Source organism: Prionailurus viverrinus, chromosome E1, assembly GCF_022837055.1.
Source record: "Prionailurus viverrinus isolate Anna chromosome E1, UM_Priviv_1.0, whole genome shotgun sequence".
NCBI classification, from domain to species: domain Eukaryota; kingdom Metazoa; phylum Chordata; class Mammalia; order Carnivora; family Felidae; genus Prionailurus; species Prionailurus viverrinus.
The window spans coordinates 19,089,763-19,112,588 of record NC_062574.1 but is presented as its reverse complement, the minus strand read 5'-3'; the positions used below and the strand labels follow the sequence as shown (position 1 = coordinate 19,112,588).

The following is a 22,826-nucleotide window of genomic DNA, read 5'->3' as shown; positions in this document are numbered from 1 at the left end:
TGACTTCTAGAATTATAGTTAAGAGAGGTCCTTCTTTACTCTTGAGTCTAAAGTATTTAAGAGTATAGGACCGTGATGCCTACAACTTATTGTCAAATGCTTCTTACACACACATGTGTGCACACAGACACAAAGAGAAAAGGAATAATAAAACATGTTTTGGTTTTTACCTACCAAACCAGTCTGCCTCCAGGGCATCATTTTAGCTAATATTTAAATAATATTCAATTATAAACATTTTCTAATACAATTCTTTAAAAAGTCATCAACCAACTTTCTGAATCTCCCTTTTTACAATTATGTGAAGAAACAATGCAGTTGATATTGAAAATTAAAATGGACACCTAAATAGTAGAATCCAAAGGGGCACAGCCAAATGTTTATAATGTTTACCTCTGGAATTCAACTTTTTAAAAACATACTGACAAAATAATCTAAATTGTAAATTTTAATAACTAAAAGTTGCAGAAGAAAAGTCAGCAGTGAAAATTCCAATCCAGGCTTCACCTCCTTCCTGAAGCTGAGAAAACAATTTCTGAATGGCAAAGATTCTACATGCTGGTTGTAACATGACATTTAAAACAATCCTAAACTCATCCCAGGGAAGGAAGAGGCTTTTCAAATAACAGAGTTCAAGCACCTGCCACTGTACTTAGTTTACAACTTAGTTCAAGACAGAAGCCTAAGCTATTTAGTCATGTACCTACCAATGGCCATTTACTATCAGGCTGAATGAAAGAGAACTTCATTCATAAAAAAAGAAAGATACAGGTCAAAATAAACTTGGAATTATCATGAAGAAGAAAAAGCCAACAGAAAATCAGCTTCCAGGCTTAAGTCCTATTAACTTCATATGGAGATGACCCACTAGTCTACTTTTAACTATTTCCTTCCCATGCTAAAATGATTTTGTTATAGCCAGAGGGGAGGAAATCTGCTGATACTACAAAATGTATACTTTATGGGAATGCAAGCTGGTGCAGACATTCTGGAAAATAGTATGGAGGTTCCTCAAAAAACTAAAAATAGAACTACCCTACCAGCCAGCAATTGCACTACTAGGTATTTATCCAAGGGATACAGGTGTGCTGTTTTGAAGGGACACAGGCACCCCCATGTTTATAGCAGCACCATCAACAATAGCCAAAGTATGGAAAGAGCCCAAATGTCCATCAATGGATGAATGGATAAAGAAGAGGTGGTGTATATATATACAATGGAGTATTACTCGGCAATCAAAAAGAATGAAATCTTGCCATTTGCAACTATGTGGATGGAACTGGAGGGCATTATGCTAAGTGAAATTAGAGAAAGACAAAAATCCTATGACTTCACTCATATGAGGACTTTAAGAGACAAAACAGATGAACATAAGGGAAGGGAAACAAAAATAATATAAAAACAGGGAGGGGGACAAAGTATAAGAGACTCATAAATACGGAGAACAAACAGGGTTACTGGAAGGGGTATGGAAGGGGGGATGGGCTAAATGGATAAGGGGCATTAAGGAATCTACTCCTGAAATCATTGTTGCACTATATGCTAATTGGATGTAAATTTTTAAAAATAAAATAAATAAATACTTTACATAATATACTAATCTTCCATTTATCTGAAAACGAATATGCAAATGAAATTATAGAGGAAATGGTCCTTTGGTCCATTAGCAAACAACAATTTAGGGAGCACAAGGCAACTGAAATTAGGTATTTTAGCCAATAGTTCCCCTTCAAGCAAAATAAAACATGGAACTCATTTCACGGCAAAAATAGTACAGGGATGGACTTGTGGACCTTGGAATTAATTCACTGGTCTTAACACATACCCTATCAGTTGGATGTAGCTGGTCTAACAGACTAATAGAATGGCCTGCTGAAGACTCAGTTACAGCACTGGTTTAAGACAAAATCCTCAACTATACGCTTTGAAGCAATAACTAATATACAATGTTGCTTTCCCATAGTTGGCACACATGTACCTGATGGTCAAGAGGTATAAGTAGAAGTGGTTTCTCTCGCTATTTTCCCTAAAAACCCCATTAGCAGAATTCTTGCTTCCAGTGCCCACAACTTTGAGATCTGCCGGTTTCAAGGCCTGGGTTCCCAAGGAAGGAATGACACCACTAGGTTCCAACTAAATTGGAACTTGAAACTGCTTCATGATCACACGGGCTCTGTGCCACTAAATCAAGATTTCTCAATCTCAGCACTCCTGACGTTTTAGGCTGCATAATTCTTTGCTGTTGGCAGCTGTCCTATGCATTATAGGAAGCTTGGCAGCACCCTGACCTCTACCCACCAGTATATCACCCTCCAAAGTCACGTGAATTAAAAGTACCTCCAGACATTCCCATATGTTCCCTGGGAGGCAAAACTACCCTCAGTTGAGAACCACAGCATTAAATCAACAGGCAAAGTAGTCATTCTACTGGCTGGTATAATTCATCTGGATTACTTAAGAGATCCTGGACTACTGCTACACAAGGGGGACAGGGAGAACTCTGGAACCCCGAGGATTCTCTGAAATATATCTTATACACGTACAATAGTAAAAGTTAATGGAAATACACATAAAGCAGGACCTCTGAGGGCTTATATTCTTCCCTAAAGAAGGTGTGAGTTATCCACCTGCTAAGGTCCTGAATAAGGGCAAAAGAAACATGGAACAAATAGGCAGAGTAAAGTAGTTATAAAAATGAACAACAATCTCTCAACTAGTTAACACAAGCAAGGTCTCCAACATTTGTACGTATGTTCTTCTTTGCTTACTATAAAGGATTTTGCATGAGTGTGTAAATGAGTTTCTTCTCTCTTCTCAATGTTACACAAATTTCATTAGCAATGGTTAACTTTACAATTTAGCCTGTACCTAGCAGGATATACAGATGGCACTATGAATTTGAGAAATAATTAAAAACAGCCTCAAAATGGATAGTGTGGATGTCACCCAGAAATGGATACACTAAATACTGGGACTTTGTTCCTTATTTTGGGAAAAGGTAAGGATGCATTCATTTGTACAAAGAAGACTTCTACCTTCTTTGTCAAAAGCACAGGGTGTTTTCTGTACACAAGATCAAATATCTGACAAAAGGAGGTATAGCTACTGAGTAGCCAAAGGGGTGGACCGTGCGCATTGCTAAGCGCGATCTCTCATCTTCACATCTACCCTTCTGTACTATGTTTTCTGATGGTGGGGTTACTACGCTAACTCCATTTCTCCTTTGCCAGCTGGCTCCTTGCTAAGGCTCTGCACTTGCAAGGGGCCACTAAAGAGAGAGTGTAAGACTGGAGGATGGACAAGAGACTTTATTCTTCCTGTTTACATCTTGCTCCTGTCAACATTGCCCAGGTGCATTCTTCCTTTACAATCTAACAACAGAAAGAACCCTTACATTTATTACAGTTTCGACAGGTCAAGCAGAGAACTAGACTATCAAATATGTTGACTTTTGTGAGATACAATTAAAATTGTCCTTAAAAAAACAAAATGCTGGGGTGCCTGGGTGGCTCAGTCGGTTGAGTGTCCGACTTCGGCTCAGGTCATGATCTCAGGGTTTGTGGGTTCGAGCCCCGCTTCAGGCTCTGTGCTGAATGCTTGCTGGGAAACTGGAGCCTGCTTCAGACTCTGTATCTCTTCTCTCTGCCCCTCCTCCACTCATGCTCTGTCTCACCCTGCCTCTCGAAAATAAATATAATTAAAAAAAATTTTTTAATTAAAAAAACAAAACAAAACACTAAACACTACGGTCTCACTAAAAACAAAGATCAACAAACAAAAAATCAGTGTATTTCTATATATTAGCAATAATCAGAAACTGAATTAAAACTGTTAAAATGAAATCCTCTCAAAACTGATATATAGATTCACCACAATCTGTATCAAAATAGGCTTTTTTTTAATAGAAATTGACAAACTAATCCTAAACTGTGCACGGATATGCAAAGGATCTAGCTAAAATATTCCTGAGAAAGAAAAAGTTGAAGGATTTACATACCTGATTTCAAATTTTACTAGAAGGATTCATTAATGAACACTATGTGGATTGACAAAACAATAGGCATATGAAATCATACCAAGTACAAAAATTAACTAAAAATGAGTCATAGACCTAAGTGTAAAACCTAAAATAATAAAATTCCAGAAGGAACCATAGGAGAACAATCTTTGTGACCTTGAGTTAGACAAAAGTTTCTTAGATATATCATCAATAACATGATCTTTTTTTTGTATAGAAAAAAATTGATAAATTGGACTTCAGCAAAGAACATATGCTCTCAAAAGATGCTTTCAGAAGAAAACAAACAAAAACAAGCCAGAAACAAGGAGAAAATATTTGTAAATCACATACCTCATAAAGAACTTGTATTCAGCATATATTAACAAACTCTCAAAACCCAATAAAAAATTTTTTTCCAATGGGCAAAAGATTTGAATATACACTTCATCAAAGAAAATATTCAGATGGTAAATAAGCACAGGGAAAGATGCTCAGCATCATCAGTCATTAGCGAAATGCAAATCAAAACCATGATATACCACTTCACACCTACTAGGATGGCTGTAATTAAAAAATTGTTTTAAGGAAAGTAAGTCTTGGCCAGGATAGGGAGCAACCAGAACTCTCCCATACTGCTGTAAATGGTACGACCGCTTTGGGGAAGAAAAAGATTGGCAGCTTCTGAAAAAGGTAAACACCCCCACCCACCATACGACCCAACCATTCTACTCCTTCACATTTACTCAAGAGACATGAAAGTACTAGTATGTCCACACAAGGTTGCATACATTAACCTTCGAGACAGCTTTACTTGTAATACCTAAAACTGGAGCAGCCCAAATATCCATCAACACATGAATGAATGAACGATTTGTGATATATCCACTGGGCAAAACAACTAGCGGTTGTCTAGGGATGGGACGTACGAATGGACTACAGGGGTTGGAGAAAACTGTGTGGGTGATGTAAACGTTTGTCAACTTGACTACAGTGATGTTATTACAAACGTGTACATATATCAGTGTTCATCAAACTGTACATTTTAAATATGTGCAGTTAATTTATTGTGTAGCAAATGTACCTTAATAAAGCTTATAGAAATTCTATCATTCTAGAATAAAAAATAAAATCCCCAAAAAGTTCCAATAAAGTTTCTAAGGGAAACAGGGGGGCCAGTATGTTTGGTATTTATCCATATTGGGTGTATACCTAACTCCTATGAACACCCATTTGGGTGCTCCTTATTATTTCCTATAGTGTTAACCCTTCCACTTGAGCCATTTCTCTTCTGCCTAAAGAACTTCCTTTAGTAATTGTTACAGAGCAGGTTTGCTGGTGATTAATCCTCTCAGCTGTTTGTCTAAAAACATCTTTACTTCACCTTCATTTCTGAAGGGTATTTCTGCTAGGAATGGAATTTTCATGAGACAGTATTTTCTTTTGACACTAAAAACGTCTTTTCATTATTTCCCAGTTTCCACAGTTGTATTCAAAGTTAGCTATCAGCTATATTACTGTTCCTTTGAAAGTAGTGTGTCTTTTGGTCCTTTCTCATAGATTTTAAGAATTTCTCTTTGTCTCTACTTTTCAATAGTTCCATTAAGATAGGCTTAAGGGTACTTTTTCTTTGTATTTACCCTGCTTGGGGTTTGTTAAACTACTTGAATCTCTGGGTTGATGTCTTTCATCAGTTTTGGAAAATGTCTTACCATTATTTCTGCATATATCTGCTCCCACGCTAATCTTTCTTCTCTAGTCTGGGTCTCCAGTTATACATTATTCAGCCTTTTACTACTGTTCCACCTATGTCTTAGGTTCAGTTCCACTTTTTCCAATTTTTTTCCTTTCTGTGCTTCAAACTGGATATTTTCTATTGACTTGTCTAAAAGGTCTTTAATCTTGTCTTTGGTTATATATTGTCTATTAAATCCATCCAATAAATAACTAAGTTTAGATACCATGAACTTTTTGTTTTTGTCGTTTTTGTTCTGTTTTTAATGTGTCAGGCGCTGAATTAAGCCCTAGGAATACAGCAGTGAACAAGACAGACATAGTCTACTAACATACATAAATTGTGTATATTCAAATGACCTGTTTTCCCTTTTTTTTTGTTTGGGTTTTTTGTTTTGTTTTGTGTGTGTTGTGTTTTGTTTTGTTTTGTTTAGAAAAATGAAGAGTCAGGCAAAGGGTAAGGCAAGGTCCTAGAGTCCTGTACACCAAGATTTTCCAATGAGCATGTAAATGAAACACCTTTAGCAACCAGTGTTAGGTTTTTGACTCCTAGAATATCCATTTACTTCTTTTCTATGGATCCCAATTCTTTGTAGAAATTCTCCAACTTTTCACCCATTTGTCCATTTTGCCTACTTTTTTAGCATATTACAGTTATTTCAAAGTCCTTGTCTGCTAACTTGAACTACCAGTGGATCTACAACTATAGTTTATTTTTCTTCTTGATTATAAATCACAGTTTTCTACCTTTTCAATTTTTTAGAAATTGTTCAGTGTATGCTGGATATTTTAAGTGAAAGAACCTCAGAAATTCTACAACATATCTTCCCAGTGAGAGTCTGTCATTTACTCTACTAGACAAAACGGACGAGAGAGGCTGATCATTTTAATCTATTCAGCAAGTGGACCATCAGTGCTATGTTGCAGCTTCAGTAAGACTCAGTTCACCTCTGGCTCATCCTTCTTCTCCGGTCTGTGTCCAGAATCAGCAAATGCAAATGTCATCAATCCTCTCCTCACCTACACAGGATTCTTCCACTTCTGGAATTTTAGTTCACCTGCTTCATTATTTCTGCACCCCTCCAATATTTTTTATAATATGGTTTTCAAAGTTCACCCAGTTTTTTCCTACTTGTGTTGCCATCGAGGACTATACTATGACCTACTTACTAAACACCACCCATGCATGGAAGTCTCCCCACATATCATACAGCAGGGATTCATAAACCCAGCTGTGACATCAGATGTCACCAAACCCAGCTTTGACATCAAAATGGAGATCTTTTTAACTGCAACCCATTGTCCATACCTCTAGAACTCAGATGTTCAGTGGGGCCAGGAAATCTACACTTTTAACATGAGTCTTAAGTGATCTGATAATGCTGGCATTTCCACATAAACTAATGTGTCTGTACCAGTTGTCTCTCCTCTCCCCTCTCCCAGAGTTCAATATCAAGAGGACATTTAAGAAAGAACACACGCTACATCTGATTGACAAATTGAGAGAAGAGTATAAAAAGTTACAAGTTCAGTCACTAAATATTTTAAAGAGAAAAACGTTAAAACATTTGATGGCTTTTAAAAATATATTAAGAGGGGCACCTGGGTGGCTCAGTCGGTTGAGCAACCGACTTCGGCTCAGGTCACGATCTCGTGGTCCGTGAGTTTGAGCCCCGCGTCGGGCTCTGTGCTGACAGCTCAGAGCCTGGAGCCTGTTTCAGATTCTGTGTCTCCCTCTCTCTGACCCTCCCCCGTTCATGCTCTGTCCCTCTCTGTCTCAAAAATAAATAAATGTTTAAAAAAAAATTTTTAAATATATATTAAGATGAAGAACCACTAGTTAGAGTACACAGTATAATACCAAAAGGAGAAAAAGCACAGCCATTCCATTTTACTTCTAATTGTTCTACCAGAAAACAAAATGATTTGAAATGATTTTCACATTTGAAAAAGAGCATTGTTGAGAGCCATCAGAACTCTTAAAGCATAAAGACCCCACCCACCTGTTTTATCTGAATTCAAGTCTACATGACCGAATCCAAGATCACACAAGAAAATTTAGAAACGCGAAAAGGGAAACACTGTCAGTGAACTTTGAGAACTCATGAAAAATAGAAAGGTGCCAGACTGGGAATGAGAAAATGTTGCCTCAATTGTCAAAACACAGGGGTGGGTAAAGGTGAAAATGTGATTTCAGGCCTCTGGACTGAATCTAATGTCAACAACCAGATGATTCGAAGACTGATTATTATGCAGATGACTTTTAAGCTCTTACAGAAGGAAGGATCATTGATAACAATGAAATTTTACCTGTATAAAGTGAGTTTACAAAGTACCTTGACATATATTATCTCATCTCACATTTCTCATTCACACAGAGCCCTGTGGAACAGGGGAAGCAGCCATGTGTCCCCGTCACAGTCCACGCTCCCTTCCAAACATTAGAGGTTATGCCAATGAATATTCTTTAATAGGCTTACTACGCTGGTAATCAGATGAGTAGCAAAAACATAGTGTACCTGATGCTCAGCCTTTCTTAAGCCATTTACTTTTTTTTTTTTAATTATTATTATTTTTTTTAATGTTTTTATTTATTTCGAAGGAGAGAGCGAGACAGAGCATGAGCGAGGGAGGAGCAGAAGAGAGGGAGACACAGAATTTGAAATAGGCTCCAGGCTCTGACCTGTCAGCACAGAGCCTGATGTGGGGCTCAAACTCACAAACTGCGAGATCATGACCTGAGCCGAAGCCAGACGCTCAACTGGCTGAGCCACCCAGGCGCCCCCCATTTACTTTTTTAAAAATCTCATGTAACACTCTCATATACAAAAATACTGAGAAAACGGATGAAAAATGGCATGCCTGAGTACTGACCACCACTGAACCATTTATGCAACGTGGATGGACCTAAAGGGTATTACGCTAAGTAAAATAAGTCAGACTGAGAAAGACAAATACCAGATGATTTCACTTGTATGTAGAATCTAAAAACAAACAAACAAATGAACAAACAAAACAGAAACCAAGAACAAACTGGTAATTGCCAGAGAGGAGAGGGGTGGGGGGATGAGCAAAGTAGGTAAAGGGGATTGACATACTTCCAGTTACAAAATAAATAAATCAAGGGGCACCTGGGTGGCTCAGTTGGTTAAGTATCTGACTTTCACTCAGGTCATGATCTCACAGTTCGTGGGTTCAAGCCCTGCGTCGGACTCTGTGCTGATGGCTCGGTGCCTGGAGCCTGCTTTGGATTCTGTGTCTCCCTCTCTCTCTGCCCCTCCCCGCTCACACGCTGCCTGTCTCTCTCTCTCTCTCAAAAATAAACATTAAAAAATGTTTAAATAAATCAGTCAGTCAGTCAGTCAGTGAAGGGGTGCCTGGGTGCTCAGTCAGCTGAGCATCCGGCTCTGGATTTCGGCTCAGTCATCGAGCCCCACGTCCAGTTCTGCACTGACAGCTTGGGGCCTGCTTGGGATTGTCTCTCTCTCTGCCCCCTCCTCCACTTGCGTGCACATTGTGGTAAACGCTGAGGTAATAAAGACAAGACATAACTCGTGGTCTCAAGGTGTCTAAAGTCTGATAAGGGAGAAGGACAGTAAGAAAATTATGGCAAATATTATGGTAGATGCGTAGAGTACAGTGGGAGCATGTAAGCAGAGCTCTTAATTCAGACTGGGCAGTCCGGGGAAGCCTGTCAGAGAAAGTGAAGCCTGAAGTGGATTGTGAATCTTGTAGGGTCTTGTATGCCACACATACTAAAATGTTTAAACTCTCTTTTCAAGGCTCTGAGCCAATATTTCATCTAATGGCTTGTTCTTTAATGAGAGAAGTTGAAGAATATAATAAAGGGAAGTAATGGAATGAGGTACCATAGGAGATAGAAGAAAACAGAGACCTTAAATTCAGGTAGCAGAATCAGAGACTGAGATTATAGAGAAGATAAGAATTACTGTGGGAGTAAATGAGAATGGGTGCAGTTTAAGGATACTTAGCAATACAGGACAGTATTAAGGACTCAGCTGAATTTGGAGACCCTATCTCTGTTATGGTCACCGTCACTAGAATTAAGATCAAGGAGGGTTGGAGATTAAGATGTTGGATAGGTGATCCACCTTGATATTAAAGTCACTTAGATTAGAGTTGCCAGGTTTAGCAAATAAGATGTGCAGCTGAATGTGAATTTCAGGAGCGCCTGGGTGGCTCAGTCAGTTAAGCATCCAACTTCGGCTCAGGTCATGATCTCACCGTTTTTGAGTTCGAGCCCTGTAGAACAACTCAGAGCCTGGAGCCTAATTCAGATGTGTGTGTGTGTGTGTGTGTGTGTGTGTGTGTGTGTGCGCGCGCGCACGCGCCCCTCTCTTGCTCACACTCTCTCTCTCCCTCTTTCAAAAATAAACATTTAAAAATGTGAATTTCACATAAATATAATGGATAAACATTTAGTATAAGTCTTTGCCAAATGTTGATGGAATATACTTATACTAAAAAGAATTACTCATGTTTATTTGAAATTCACATTTAATTGGAAGTCCTATATTTTATAAAATATGTACTCACTTTGTTACTGATTATAAACATGTTCAATGTAGAAAATTCAAATTTCTTTAAATATTAAGAAAAAAATAAAATTACATACAGTACCTTAATTTTTTTTTTTTTTTTTTTTTTTTTTTTTTTTGAGAGAGAGAGAGACAGAGATGTGAGCACGGGAGGGGGAAGGGGCAAAGAGAGGGAGACACAGAATTGGAAGCAGGCGCCAGGCTCTGAGCTGTCAGCACAGAGCCCGATGCAGGGCTCGAACCCCTGAACTGCAAGATCATGACCTGAGCGAAGTTGGACACCCAACTGACTGAGCCACCCAGATGCCCCGAGAATACCTTAATTTTTACAAACATAAAAGAAAATGCAATCAAATGGGCAAATGTTCACAGTATGCCCGTATGTTAAAAGAGATTATAAAACAATGTATCTCATTCAATTCAAACAACCTAACAATAGTAACAGTAGCAAACATTTACTGAGTTCCTTCCAAGTGCAAGAAACTGCCACATGCTTGACACATTATTTCCTAATTTAAACCTCACAACCACCTTCTGTGGATTAGGTATTTTCATTGACTCTTTGTTACAAGTGAAGAAACTGAAGCTTGAAGAAGTTAAGTAACTTGGGCAAGAGCTAGGAAGCAGTAGCAAAGCAGAGCCCAAGAATGCAAACCCAAGCATTCTAATTTCAGAATCGGCAGACTCAATTATGTACCAAAATTTTAACTGCGGTTCTTTCTGAAGTGTGGCATTTTAGACTTTTATTCATTCTTTTGTGATTTGCTGCATTTCTACAATGAACACGAATTACTACTGTATTTTTTTTTTTAATAAATATCCAAATAGAGGTTGGACAATCATCTGACAAGGCTATTGCAGAAGTGGATTTAAATAATCTCAGATTCCTTGGGAAGGCAAGCTGGTGCAGCCACTCTGGAAAACAGTATGGAGGTTCCTCAAAAAACTAAAAATAGAACTACCCTACAACCCAGCAATTGCACTACTAGGCATTTATCCACGGGATACAGGTGTGCTGTTTCAAAGGGACACATGCACCCCAATGTTTATAGCAGCACTATCGACAATAGCCAAAGTATGGAAAGAGCCCAAATGTCCATCCATATAATGGAATATTACTCAGCAATCAAAAAGAATGAAATCTTGCCATTTGCAACTGTGTGGATGGAACTGGAGGGTATTATGCTAAATGAAACTAGTCAGAGAAAGACAAAAATCATATGACTTCATTCATACGAGGACTTTAAGAGACAAAACATATGAACATAAGAGAAGGGAAACAAAAATAATATAAAAACAGGGAGCGGGACAAAACAAAAGAGACTCATAAATATGGAGAACAAACAGAGTTACTGGAGGGGGTGTGGGAGGGGAGATGGGCTAAATGGGTAAGGGGCACTAAGGAATCTACTCCTGAAATCATTGCTGCACTATATACTAATTTGGATGTAAATTTGAAAAAATAAAATTTAAAAAAATAATAATATTAATAATAATAATCTCAGATTCCTTCTAACTAAGGATCTGTGACTAATCTGTTAGTGACTGGAATTATTTTTTTTAGAAGGCTGGCTCTAAAGAAAAAAAAAGAAACAAAAAGCAATCCATTTTAAGAATTATAAAAGTTTTAGAGTGTCAGATCCTATTTCTCCTGTTTTACAGATAATGAAACAACTTGGAATTTAGATTTACATATCACAAAGGCAGTTGAGGCAGGGTAGAAACCAAAGCACAGGTCTTCACTGATCTTTGTTGCCAACATTTGACCAAAACAAAACCTACTACCTCTTCCATTCTCTACTTGCAACTTCAGTTATCAGAGGCCAAGAACAAACATTAACAGGAAACACAAATGCTCCCCCGCCCCCCCCCCCCCCTTTCAGTCCATTACCCAAAAGGAAGACCTGCCTGGAGTATAAAAGCAAAACACTTTCCCAGCCCTGAGCTGACAGAGGTTGAAGAGATATTCCAAAAGACAAGATAGTTGGGGGGGGGGGGGGGGGGGGGGGGTGCTGAAAAAGTAGATATAGAAAGAAAGAAAGAAAGAAAGAAAGAAAGAAAGAAAGACAGACAGAAATACCCAGGAATCCAATAGAATAAAGCACTCAAATGCTACTGAAGTTTAGAGTTGCCTCAAATTTAATCAAATCCTAAATGCAATGTTCTTCAAGTTTGAAAAACAACTTTACAAAAGTGGACAAATGGTAAGATTAAAAAAAAAAATGAAGTAAATACATAATCTGTACGTTCCTGTTGGTATTCTAGCAAATTCTATTCTCTCACCTTCAGAATTCATCTCTCCTCATCTAAAAATCTTCAGTGAGTATGATGCAATGCTATAAAACTAAATAAAAGGGGAACAATGTTACAACTTCTCCTACCAGCCAAAGAAGTTCTGGTAAGGTGAAAAGAAGAATGATAAATAATGAAATCAAGGATATAATGTTTAAAATGTATGTCTATTTTTATCTATTTCTAACATATGACCAGGTGAGTTAGAAGGTTTCCACTTACTCTCATATGAACATAAAAGGTAAACTCTAATAACTCAACTTGGAAGAAGCAAGAATACATTCCTCATTTTACATATTTGTGCTATCTGTTCAAAAAATTTAGACCTTTTTTGTAAAGCTCTATTTATTGAAAAGTTACTGCTCTAAGGATTAACACCCACACTCTAGTTTAAATTCAATTAATTACATGTCATATGATTGTGAACAATTGCTCTGCACCTCTAGTTTTATTTTTCCTCATGCAGGGTAATAATAATATGAAACTATAATAATAACAAAGCATAAAGAAGGGATAGAAAAATACCACATAGTATGATAATCACAGTAACACATTTTTATGACTGTTTATAGTTTCCTTTCATGTGAAAGATTCACACCTAAGATACTAAACAAGCCCATGATGTGAGCAGGGAAGGTATAATCCCCATTGTATGATAAAAACAGAAAACTGAAGTTCAGAGATGTTAAGTGACTTGTCCAAGGTTATCTTGAAAGCTACACTCAAAAGCTCTTTTTCTCACTCCACAGTGTAGTGCCATCACAAATTTGAGATGGTACATTTTCTCATGCCCAAATTACTATGGAGACTACCCAAGGAAAGTCGTCAACAATTAAACTGAAAAGGGTCACCTGAGATTGCTATGAGCAGTAATTACCCACAAAGTCACTATCTGGGTATAAAACTATGATTAAAAATAAGTTAGGTAAGCGGCGCCTGGGTGGCTCAGTCGGTTAAGCACCTGACTCTTGATTTAGGCTCAGGTCATGATCTCACAGTCGTAAGATCAAGCCTGGCGTAGGGCTCCGTGCTGGGCACAGAGTCTGCTTAAGTTCTCTCTCTCCCTCTTCCTCTGCCCCACCCGCCTCCCATTTTCACACTCTCTTAAAAACATACGTTAGGGGGCGCCGAGGTGGCGCAGATGGTTAAGCACCTGACTCTTGATCTCTGCTCAGGTCACCATCTCATGGTTTGTTAGAGCCCCACATCAGGCTCCGTGCTGCTGGTGCAGAGCCTGCTTGGGATTCTGTCTCTCCTCTCAGCCCCTCCCCCTCCCTGCGTGCATGCGCTCGCACTCTCACTCTCAAAATAAGTAAACTTAAAAAAATAAAGCGTGTGCACTCTCTCTCTCATTCTCTCTCAAAATAAGTAAGTTAGGTAAAAACCTTTTAAAGTCAATGTCTAAAACTCTTGCTATTTACTCAATTAACTCCATGCCTCTTGCACTAGATACATCACCCTGTTTGGGGGATGTGAAATGAAGGGGCAAAGGATTTCATCAGGAAAAGTTAAGTTCTGTGAAATTCAATAGGGTAAAAAACTCAAAGCTATAAAATACGAAGAGGAACACGCAACAGCTTGTAGACTGTAGTGGCAACCTTAAGCCAAACCAAAAGAGTGCCAATCTGTGGTTTAAAGAAAATATGTAATCTGGAACTTTGCACCTCAAGTTATTGCTACTCCAAAGTAATCAGTGCCGTTTCTAGTAAAAAGTATATGTACGTTTAGAGGATAATTTCAATTCTTCATTATAACAGAATGGGATTCCATTTTAGCTTGGGGCTTTCTTATCTCAACAGAAGCTCTTTTGATGAGAAAGTCAATGGTTCAAAAGCCACTGTCAGAGAACTGAAGACTGTAACTATGTATCACTGGCATTTGATATCTGAGGTGGTCAAATAGGTGGTCTACTGCAGGCCCCTGGAGAGACTTTAATAAGGACACTACCAGGACACCTGGGTGGCTCAGTCAATTAAGTGATTTCCGTTCAGATCGTGATCTCACGGTTCATGAGACTGAGCTCCAAATCAGGCTCTGCACTGACAGTGTGGAGCCTGCTTGGGATTCCTGCTCTCCTCTCTCTCCGCCCCTCCCCATTCATGCTCTCTCAAAGAAATATTTTTTTTAATGAGGGCGCTACCAATTCCAGTTATTCATATTCTAGAATGTTAAAATTTTCTTCAGTACGACCTCTCAGAGTGCTCGGTTTACTGAAGGCCCTGGCACACAGTATGATACAGAATTTTACAGATTGCTGAAATCTTAAATTCACAGTCACTACAAAGTAAAACACCTTAACTTTTCTATTCTTCAAGGTCAAAACAAACTTTGTCTCATCTTTCCCTCTCCACCCACAAGAAAATGGGCTATTCTAAAAGATGTCCTACAAATAAGCCAATGCTTTTATAAATACAAATCAATCCTCTGCAGAGAAAGACCTTAAGATGCCCATATTCTACTTCAGTATTGATTCTAAGCCTTTTAACAGTTTAAGCTGACCACAAACCTCTCCTTCTACTTCTTCTACGGAATATTCTCCTCCCTAAACTCCCTTTTTTTTACAAACGAGCCTTCTTATACCTCCTGTCCCTTGTCTTATACACACACGTAACTCCCAATGAAGAACAGACTGAGGCTGAAGGAACACATCTGCAAAACACATGTTCTTAATTAATACACTGCTCACCCTTAAAAGCATGTTGTTAAAATGCAACAATAAAGAGTCTATATAGAACCCCAAAACACCAAATTTGAAGATGAAAACAAAAACGCCCCATAGCAGCCCGAGCAATCCAAAGAAAAAAGATTTAAAAATAAGGCACTACAGTATTGTAATATATCACTAACCTTTCCTTCAAGGACAAAAGTCTCCATGCTAAACACATGAAAAAATAATAATAATGAAATAAAAGAAGAGGAAGCAGATTTAAGAACCTAATTTCCTACTGTTCAAAATGTCAAATAAAATAAAGTGTAGGACTATTTTAAGATCAAATGAAACAATATTGCTGGCCCAATTCACACAACACCTTGTAACACTTTTATATTAAACATGCTAAACTTGAGAAGCCATATAATACATTTGCTATAAATTAGATGATAAAGCAAGAAAACAGATCAATTACAGAGATCCATGATACATAAAGATGCTCTCAGTACCGTAACTATTTGTTAATGAATGCTAAAGTAAGGTATATATATATCAGCCAAGGTACATTTGGGGGGAATATCCAGAGACCAGTCAATCTCCCTTATTTAGTGAAAACACAATAGTCAATAGGCTGTAAAGAACATGTGTAAATCCTACATTGAATTACTTCTAGATTTTTCAAAGTTCTTTGCAATCATTTTCCTATCAGACTACTGCAAAAAAGTTTCCTTCTGACTTACCACTAAAAGTGACAAATCCAAGATCACAAAGGTAGTTAATCAAATCTAAAGCAATTTGATTCAAAAAACATGTTCTCTCTCTGGGAGGAAATATAAATACGTGTCAGTTCCTCCTTAAAGCTCTCTTCAAAAAAAAAAACAAACCTATTCATAGGTAAAATATCATTTAACTTATAAGACCTAGGCTATTTATAAACACTACATTATAAATTTGGTTATTTACATTTAAAACAAAGCCAAAGTCATCACTACTTTTAACCAGTCTACCTTTCAACCAGGAATCATATTAAAAAAACATTCCACCAATGATGTGCTATATGCTCACAACCATGCTGGGCACTGGGGTGACTATATGAGGATGCTAACTGAGGCGTCTTGCTTTTTAGAAAGTTTACACTCTATTTGACAAAAAGAGAAGAGCAAATACTAAGCTGTGTTCAACCAACCCTCCTGAGGGGAGAAACCCCAGGTGACAAGTACACCAAGAAGTGAGACTGCAGTGAGTTTCATCCAAAAAAAAAACTTAATGGGAAAAATGAAGCTTGAGCTGCACAGGGAGGGATGGACAGGAATTTTAAAAGCACAAAGGAGGAATGAAAGCATGCAGGCAGGGGCTGGCATCAACAAAGGCTGAGAGACAGGAATAAGCATGATATATACAGAAGAGACTGAGCCAACCTGTCTGGGACACAGGTGCATGCTGAGGCATAATGAGAAATAGTCGGGTAAATCAAGTGGAGTCAGCTCCCAATGGACTGTGAAGGCAACAGGGAAATGCTGTTAAAATATTAAAATCATCTAATATCTAAACTAGATAGAGAACCTTAGAGATTCTCTAGTTGATTCTTTTCTGACAGATGAGGAGAATCTAGGATCCACAGACATCTAATGGCTAGCATAAGGACAGAGAAAGTAAATAGCAGAACAAAACTCAGACCCCATTTAGGAATCCCAGTTCAGTGACAGGCAGCATAGTTTGACAGGGAAAGCAAATCTGTTCAAGGATTGATGAGCACATCAGTATATAAGGATCTGCAAACATACAGACATACAAGACAGTACTGTGTCTTATGAATTCCAGTAGACTGGTTTCCAGGGGTAATAGAACACCACAGCGGCGCTACCATTGAGCAAAAACCACTATGTTTTGCCAGAAGGAATCATTTTCAAGAAAGCAGCAATCCAGAAGGAAAGCAGAGGCAGAAGCTAGTTTTCAGCTATAAAGGAAATGAGTGGATAAACAGTAGAGGCAGCAGGTATCTGGCAACAAAAAGAAGAAAAAAAATTGATCCACTGAGAGAAAGCTACAGGACCAAGTAAATGCTTGAGAAAAGAAATCTTAGTAAGTTTGAAGGTGAAAAGGAAGGCACTCACACAAAAATTAAATCGGATGCTAAATAAGGTAAGGGTAGTGAGGGAGCATAGAGAACTGATTAAGGATCAGTTGGAAGAAATTTTTTTTAAATAGGAATTCCAGAATAAAGAATAAGCATTTTTTCCTCACCACAAAATACCCCTCACCAAAAGAGTACTCACTTTCAACTACCTTTAAGGCCTTATAAAAATGGCAGACCACGCTTTAAGAAACAAAGCCACGAGATTTTTTTTTAATCCAAAACAGCTTCAAAGTTTTACAAATCTACTTAGCCAATTAACATGTGGTGTATAACTTCAAAGACATTTGTCAATCATTTTATATTGCATGAGTTTCACACGACATATTCAAAGCACATTCCAATTAGCATCCAATTTACAGTAACTGATATGCCATTGTTTCAAATCAAAAATCAGAGTTTATTCTCTAATATGCTCTTAAATATGGGGGGTGAGGGGGCATATACGGTTTTTACTTGACCAGATATGGAATACATGAGTGCTTAAATGAACATATTTACAACAAATCATTTGGGGATACCTTTTTTTCAATTTGTTAAAAAAAAAAAAAATTCAAATAAGCACAGTTTTCTTCTATGCCGCTTCAGAAACAAAGTCCTACAGAACCAGAGGGGCACAGAGAGCTAGGTGGGGCATGTGACAAAGTTTTCTCTAATTCATTAATAGTAACCTAATAAGCCACAATTTAGAGCTACACGCCTAAAATATACCAGTATCAATTTAGAAACGTACTATTCAGCACCATAAAGGCAGGTTAAGGAAAAGCAGAAGATGTAACTGATAACATTGATTCAGCTGCGCCTGGATGGCTCAGTCAGTTAAGCGTAGGGCTTTTAATTTCAGCTCAGGTCATGATCTCAAGGTTTGTGAGACAGAGCCCTAGTCTGGCTCCACACTGACAGCGTGGAGTCTACTTGGGATTCTCCCTCCCTCTCCCCCACCTCCTTGTGTTTGCAAGGGCGCGCGCACGCGTGCATGCCGTGCGCATGCGCTCTGTCTCTCTCAAAATGAATAAACATTTAAAAAGAAACCTCAGGGGCGCTTGGGTGGCTTAGTCAGTTAAGTGTCCGACCTCAGCTCAGGTCATGATCTCACAGTCTGTGAGTTTGAGCCCCATGTCAGGCTCTGTGCCGACAGTTCAGAGCCTGGAGCCTGCTTTGGGTTCTGTGTCTCCCTCTCTCTCTCCCTCCCCCAGTCACGCTCTGTCTCCCACTCTCTCAGCAAATAAACAAACATTATTTTTTTTTTTTAAACTCATCATTCTTTACAAAAATAAATAACTGGTACATTCACTCCGCTTTCTGGCCATCCACCTTTGCAACTGCCATTTCCCTAACCAAGGACATAATTACTTTTAAAATTGGTAAGATTCATTCAACTTAGGCCATAAATATTAGGTTTAGGTGCAATACTAGCAGGTTACAGCAATTTCATTTTACCCACTTGGAAATAAGGGCTTAAGCTCAAAATGTCAAGATGGAACACTGCCACTTCTCTTAACTGGGTCTACCGCATCAAGTTGCCAAGCAATACCCATCAGAGTACAAAACGTTATCGGCAGTGGCTAGTAATGCATTTCTGCTTACATCACCACAAATATTAGAAGTCCAACCAAACCATCAATTCAGTCATAAACAGAGTTGCTACCTTTAGACTTGCATACGCTCTCGGGCTCAACATACACATGTCTTAGCTGTAATAAAGAGCAGCCTGTATCCCTCTGGACCCGCTGAAACAAAGTACAGACAATATACCCCAAATTTAAAACTTTTAGAAATAGCTGAGACTAATTATACAAATACCTCTCCCTACACGTGGGGCTTTTTCTCCCCTCAATAAAAATGTGAACTCTTCTCCCTTAACTATACTTAAGGGGTTATTAAAACAAATCCTATGAGATACTTTTCAGAAAAAGTATCCCTGACTGTTCAGCATTCAATACGTTTCGTACTGAGGCTCTTGTTATTAGGTCTGCTACGTGACCTTGGAAAGTCATTTAATATCTCTGTGCCTCGGTTTTCTCACTTTCCAACCTCAAGGTAATCTCTAATTTGAATTAAACGTTTCTTACTACTATAGTAAATTAAGGTATGTAAGTACCTTATGTTAAACATTGAAAAGCCTTAGACTTCTGTATGGCAAAGTCAGTGGTCTTTAACCTAAGAGAAGAATGTGAGGAATAATTTGCCCTATGTATCTTTCTCTTAATTACAACATAAGGAATACATTAAAAATGCTTCCGTTTAAAACTCTTACATCCTTAATTTTTAACAGATGGTGGCGAGTTTGATTCCACAATATTCATAACAACGCAAACAACAAAGCCTAAGGTCTTTTAACACTGGAGACAAAAAGAAGGAAATATTTACTTGTGTTACTGGGAATATAATAAGAATCGTTCTTTTAAATTTAGAAAACTATAGGGGCGCCTGGGTGGCGCAGTCGGTTAAGCGTCCGACTTCAGCCAGGTCACGATCTCGCGGTCCGTGAGTTCGAGCCCCGCGTCGGGCTCTGGGCTGATGGCTCGGAGCCTGGAGCCTGTTTCCGATTCTGTGTCTCCCTCTCTCTCTGCCCCTCCCCCGTTCATGCTCTGTCTCTCTCTGTCCCAAAAATAAATAAACGTTGAAAAAAAAATTTAATAAATTTAGAAAACTATATTTTTTTTGTAGGTGGCAGATAAGCCTAGGGATCAACAGGTAAGAAGTGAAGAAATAAAGTTTAAAAATTGGGGGGAAAAACTAATAAAAAAATTGGAGAACAATGGTAGTGTGAACACTTCAAATTCCTGCATCCATATTATGCTGTCCCCAAGGTTTAGACTTGGGGTTCTTCCATGTGCCTTTAAAATCCTTTTTCAAGATTACATAAAGTCTCTTCTATCAAGTTTTAAATCGAATGCTCTATCAATAACACAATGCAATGTACGCAGTAACATTTTACTTCCTCAGATAGATCAGTAGTACAGTTGGTTTACAAGCTTTTGGGTCTGGAAGCAGAAGAGGGATGGGTGAAACAACACGCTACAAGCCCCTGACAGCTTTGTAATTCTATTCTACCTAGGTAGTTTCAACTTCCTTCTCAATCCTGCTGCCTATCCCAAACATCTTTCGGGTAGGTCAGCAACACTGGGAGTCCTGTAAGGAAACCTTTGTGGATCCAGTAAAAGTGTAGCCCTCTCCTGCCCCTCCATTCAGCTCCCATAATCACTTTTATGATTGTATCCAGTCAACAAAATAGATTGATTCAACCTTAACATGTCCCTCATCACAGGAAGCCCAGGGCAGAACTGCAGCTGCAAAAAAAGCATCCCTTTAAACTATCCCCAACTAACCGCAGCAACACAAAGTTAAACTAATTCCCACTGACAAAAGGCTCCGTGTGCCTTCATTCTGATCAGCCTCAGGATCCAGCGTGTGCAGCTCAAGGAATAAAAAGGCACCTCCCCAAGCTATGAAACTTTTATTTTTCCACCCCAAATATTCTCAATGAAAGTTCTCTTGTGAACCAAGAGGTGAGAGTTAAAAACAACAACACAACACCAGCAGAATTATCGGCTCCAGGACCACATCCCAGCTGTCCCTGCTCTCCGTTGTCAGGGGCTCAGACGCGGTTTCCCACTTTTCCTGGCACCCTGCTCCCCTTACTCCCCAAGCTTCTCACTCAAGAAAGCCCTATTCACATTCTCAGACCGCTGGCAAAATAAAGGGTGAAACTGCAATTCTCAAGGAAGAAAAAAAAAAAAAGGGAAAAATATTTCAGAAGCAGAAGGGAACGAGCACCATGGTTTCTACTACAACATGTAAATGACACTCTTGTCTCATCAGGATATGGGGGGACGCCCAAGTGGGGTACCAAAAAGATGTGCATTGAGTGTGCACTTGGAGCTCGCAGGGCAGGCTGAGACCAGGGAGCAGAAAGTAAGAAAACCTGTGCTTTCCCTGCTTCTACTCTTCCCCGTCCAAGAGAGGAAGCTGAAGAAACTGGGGGAGGGGCGGGATGTTATCGTTCTCCCATTGGGGGTACACAAGACAGGCCTGGGGGTTCCTCCAGGGACTCACCCCCAGTTCGGAGGTCCACTGAGGGAAGAGGAAACCCCTAAACGTTACCCACCGCCGTTCAAACAAACAAACAAACAAACAAAAGTAAGGGAGGGGGAAATGATTAAATCCAGATGGAGAGCCCCTGCAAGCGCCCCCGGGTCACTCATCCTTATTAGCAAGCGGAAGGGCTGGGATAAAGAGGATGGAGGGTCCGAGGGGTGGTCAGGGAAGAGGCCCCACCCCCCGACTTAGGAGGGAAGGGGAGCCCGAGCCACCAGCCGTCCCCTCCTTCCCCGCACCTCCCCCCTAGGCCACCCCCTCTAGTTCCCCCCTTCCTCTCCTCCAGAGCCCGAGGCAGCCGCGGGGGAGGCGGCTGCTCCTTCCTCCCCTCACCCACTCCGCCCCCACCCCCACTTCGCTCCCACCTCCCGCCCGCCGAGGGCCCGTTACCTGCTCGTCGAAGCGGCTGACCACGGCCTGGACCCATTCCACCGGCCTGTGCGCGGCCATGTCCTCCCCGCGGCCGGGGGGCGGCGGAGGGACGGGCCGGCCGGCGCCCAGGGCCGGGAAGAGGGCGGGGAGCGGGGGCCGAGGTGAAGGCAGAGGCGAGGAGAGGGTCCGAGGAGTGCGGGCTCCGAACGTTCCCACGGGGGTGGGGATGGGGGGCCTGCGCCGAGCCGGGAGGGGGACAGGGGAAGGGGGCGTTGGCGAGGAGGCAGGGGGAAGGGGGGCGGGGGAGGGGGACCCGGGGAGGGGAGGGGGCCTCTTGGTCGCTCTCCCCACTAGCGCCGTCTCCCCTCAGCCATCACAGTCCGAGACGCCGCCATGACACCCCACCGGAAGTGGGATCCTTTCCACGGCCCGGGGAGAGGGAGAGCGAGCGAGCTTGAGATTGAGAGCGCGGCTGGGAAAGGGGAGGGGGAAGCGAGAGGGAAGGCGGCCTGCCGCGCATGCGCCCGTGCCGGCCGGTTTCATTAATGAAAAAGCGAGTCCTCCTGGAGGTGACGTCACCTAACTCCTCCGGGCCCGGAGGCGCGCGTCCCTCTTCGCCGCCGGGCTCACCTAGACTCTGGCTCTGGGTTCGGCCGGCGACGGTCCGTGCCGACCCGGGAGCATCCGCTCGCATCCCCACCGCCACAAGAGGCTCCCCCTCCCCCGCCGGCCTCAGGGTTTGGATTGCTCCCCGGGTTGGAAGTTAGGGGGCCGCGGAGCTAGCGTTTCTCCCAGGGCGCAGATCTCTGCGGCTGATCTGGGGGGCTGTGCGAGGGTCCCTCTCTGCCTTAAGCTCTCACAAAAAAAAACAAAGTACACAATCTCCGGTTTCCAGGTCCTTCGTAGCTAGCTAGTATAAACTGCTGAGAAACGGGGGAAATAAGGCCAAGACAGATACAATTTTTTTTTTTTTTTTAACTGTCTGTG

General features: G+C 40.4%; 1 protein-coding gene across 10 annotated transcripts in view; it reads right to left on the bottom strand.

The window, feature by feature from the left end:
• Window positions 1–22,259, bottom strand: part of NF1 (neurofibromin 1) — a 248,199-nt gene extending 225,940 nt beyond the window's left edge. For all 10 annotated transcript variants that reach the window (XM_047831817.1, XM_047831807.1, XM_047831810.1 and 7 more), the window contains exon 1: window positions 21,858–22,259. In XM_047831817.1, the coding sequence (XP_047687773.1) occupies window positions 21,858–21,917 (60 nt within the window). In that variant the 5' untranslated portion in view covers window positions 21,918–22,259. The remainder of the gene's footprint in view (window positions 1–21,857) is intronic.
• Window positions 22,260–22,826: the final 567 nt, after the last annotated feature.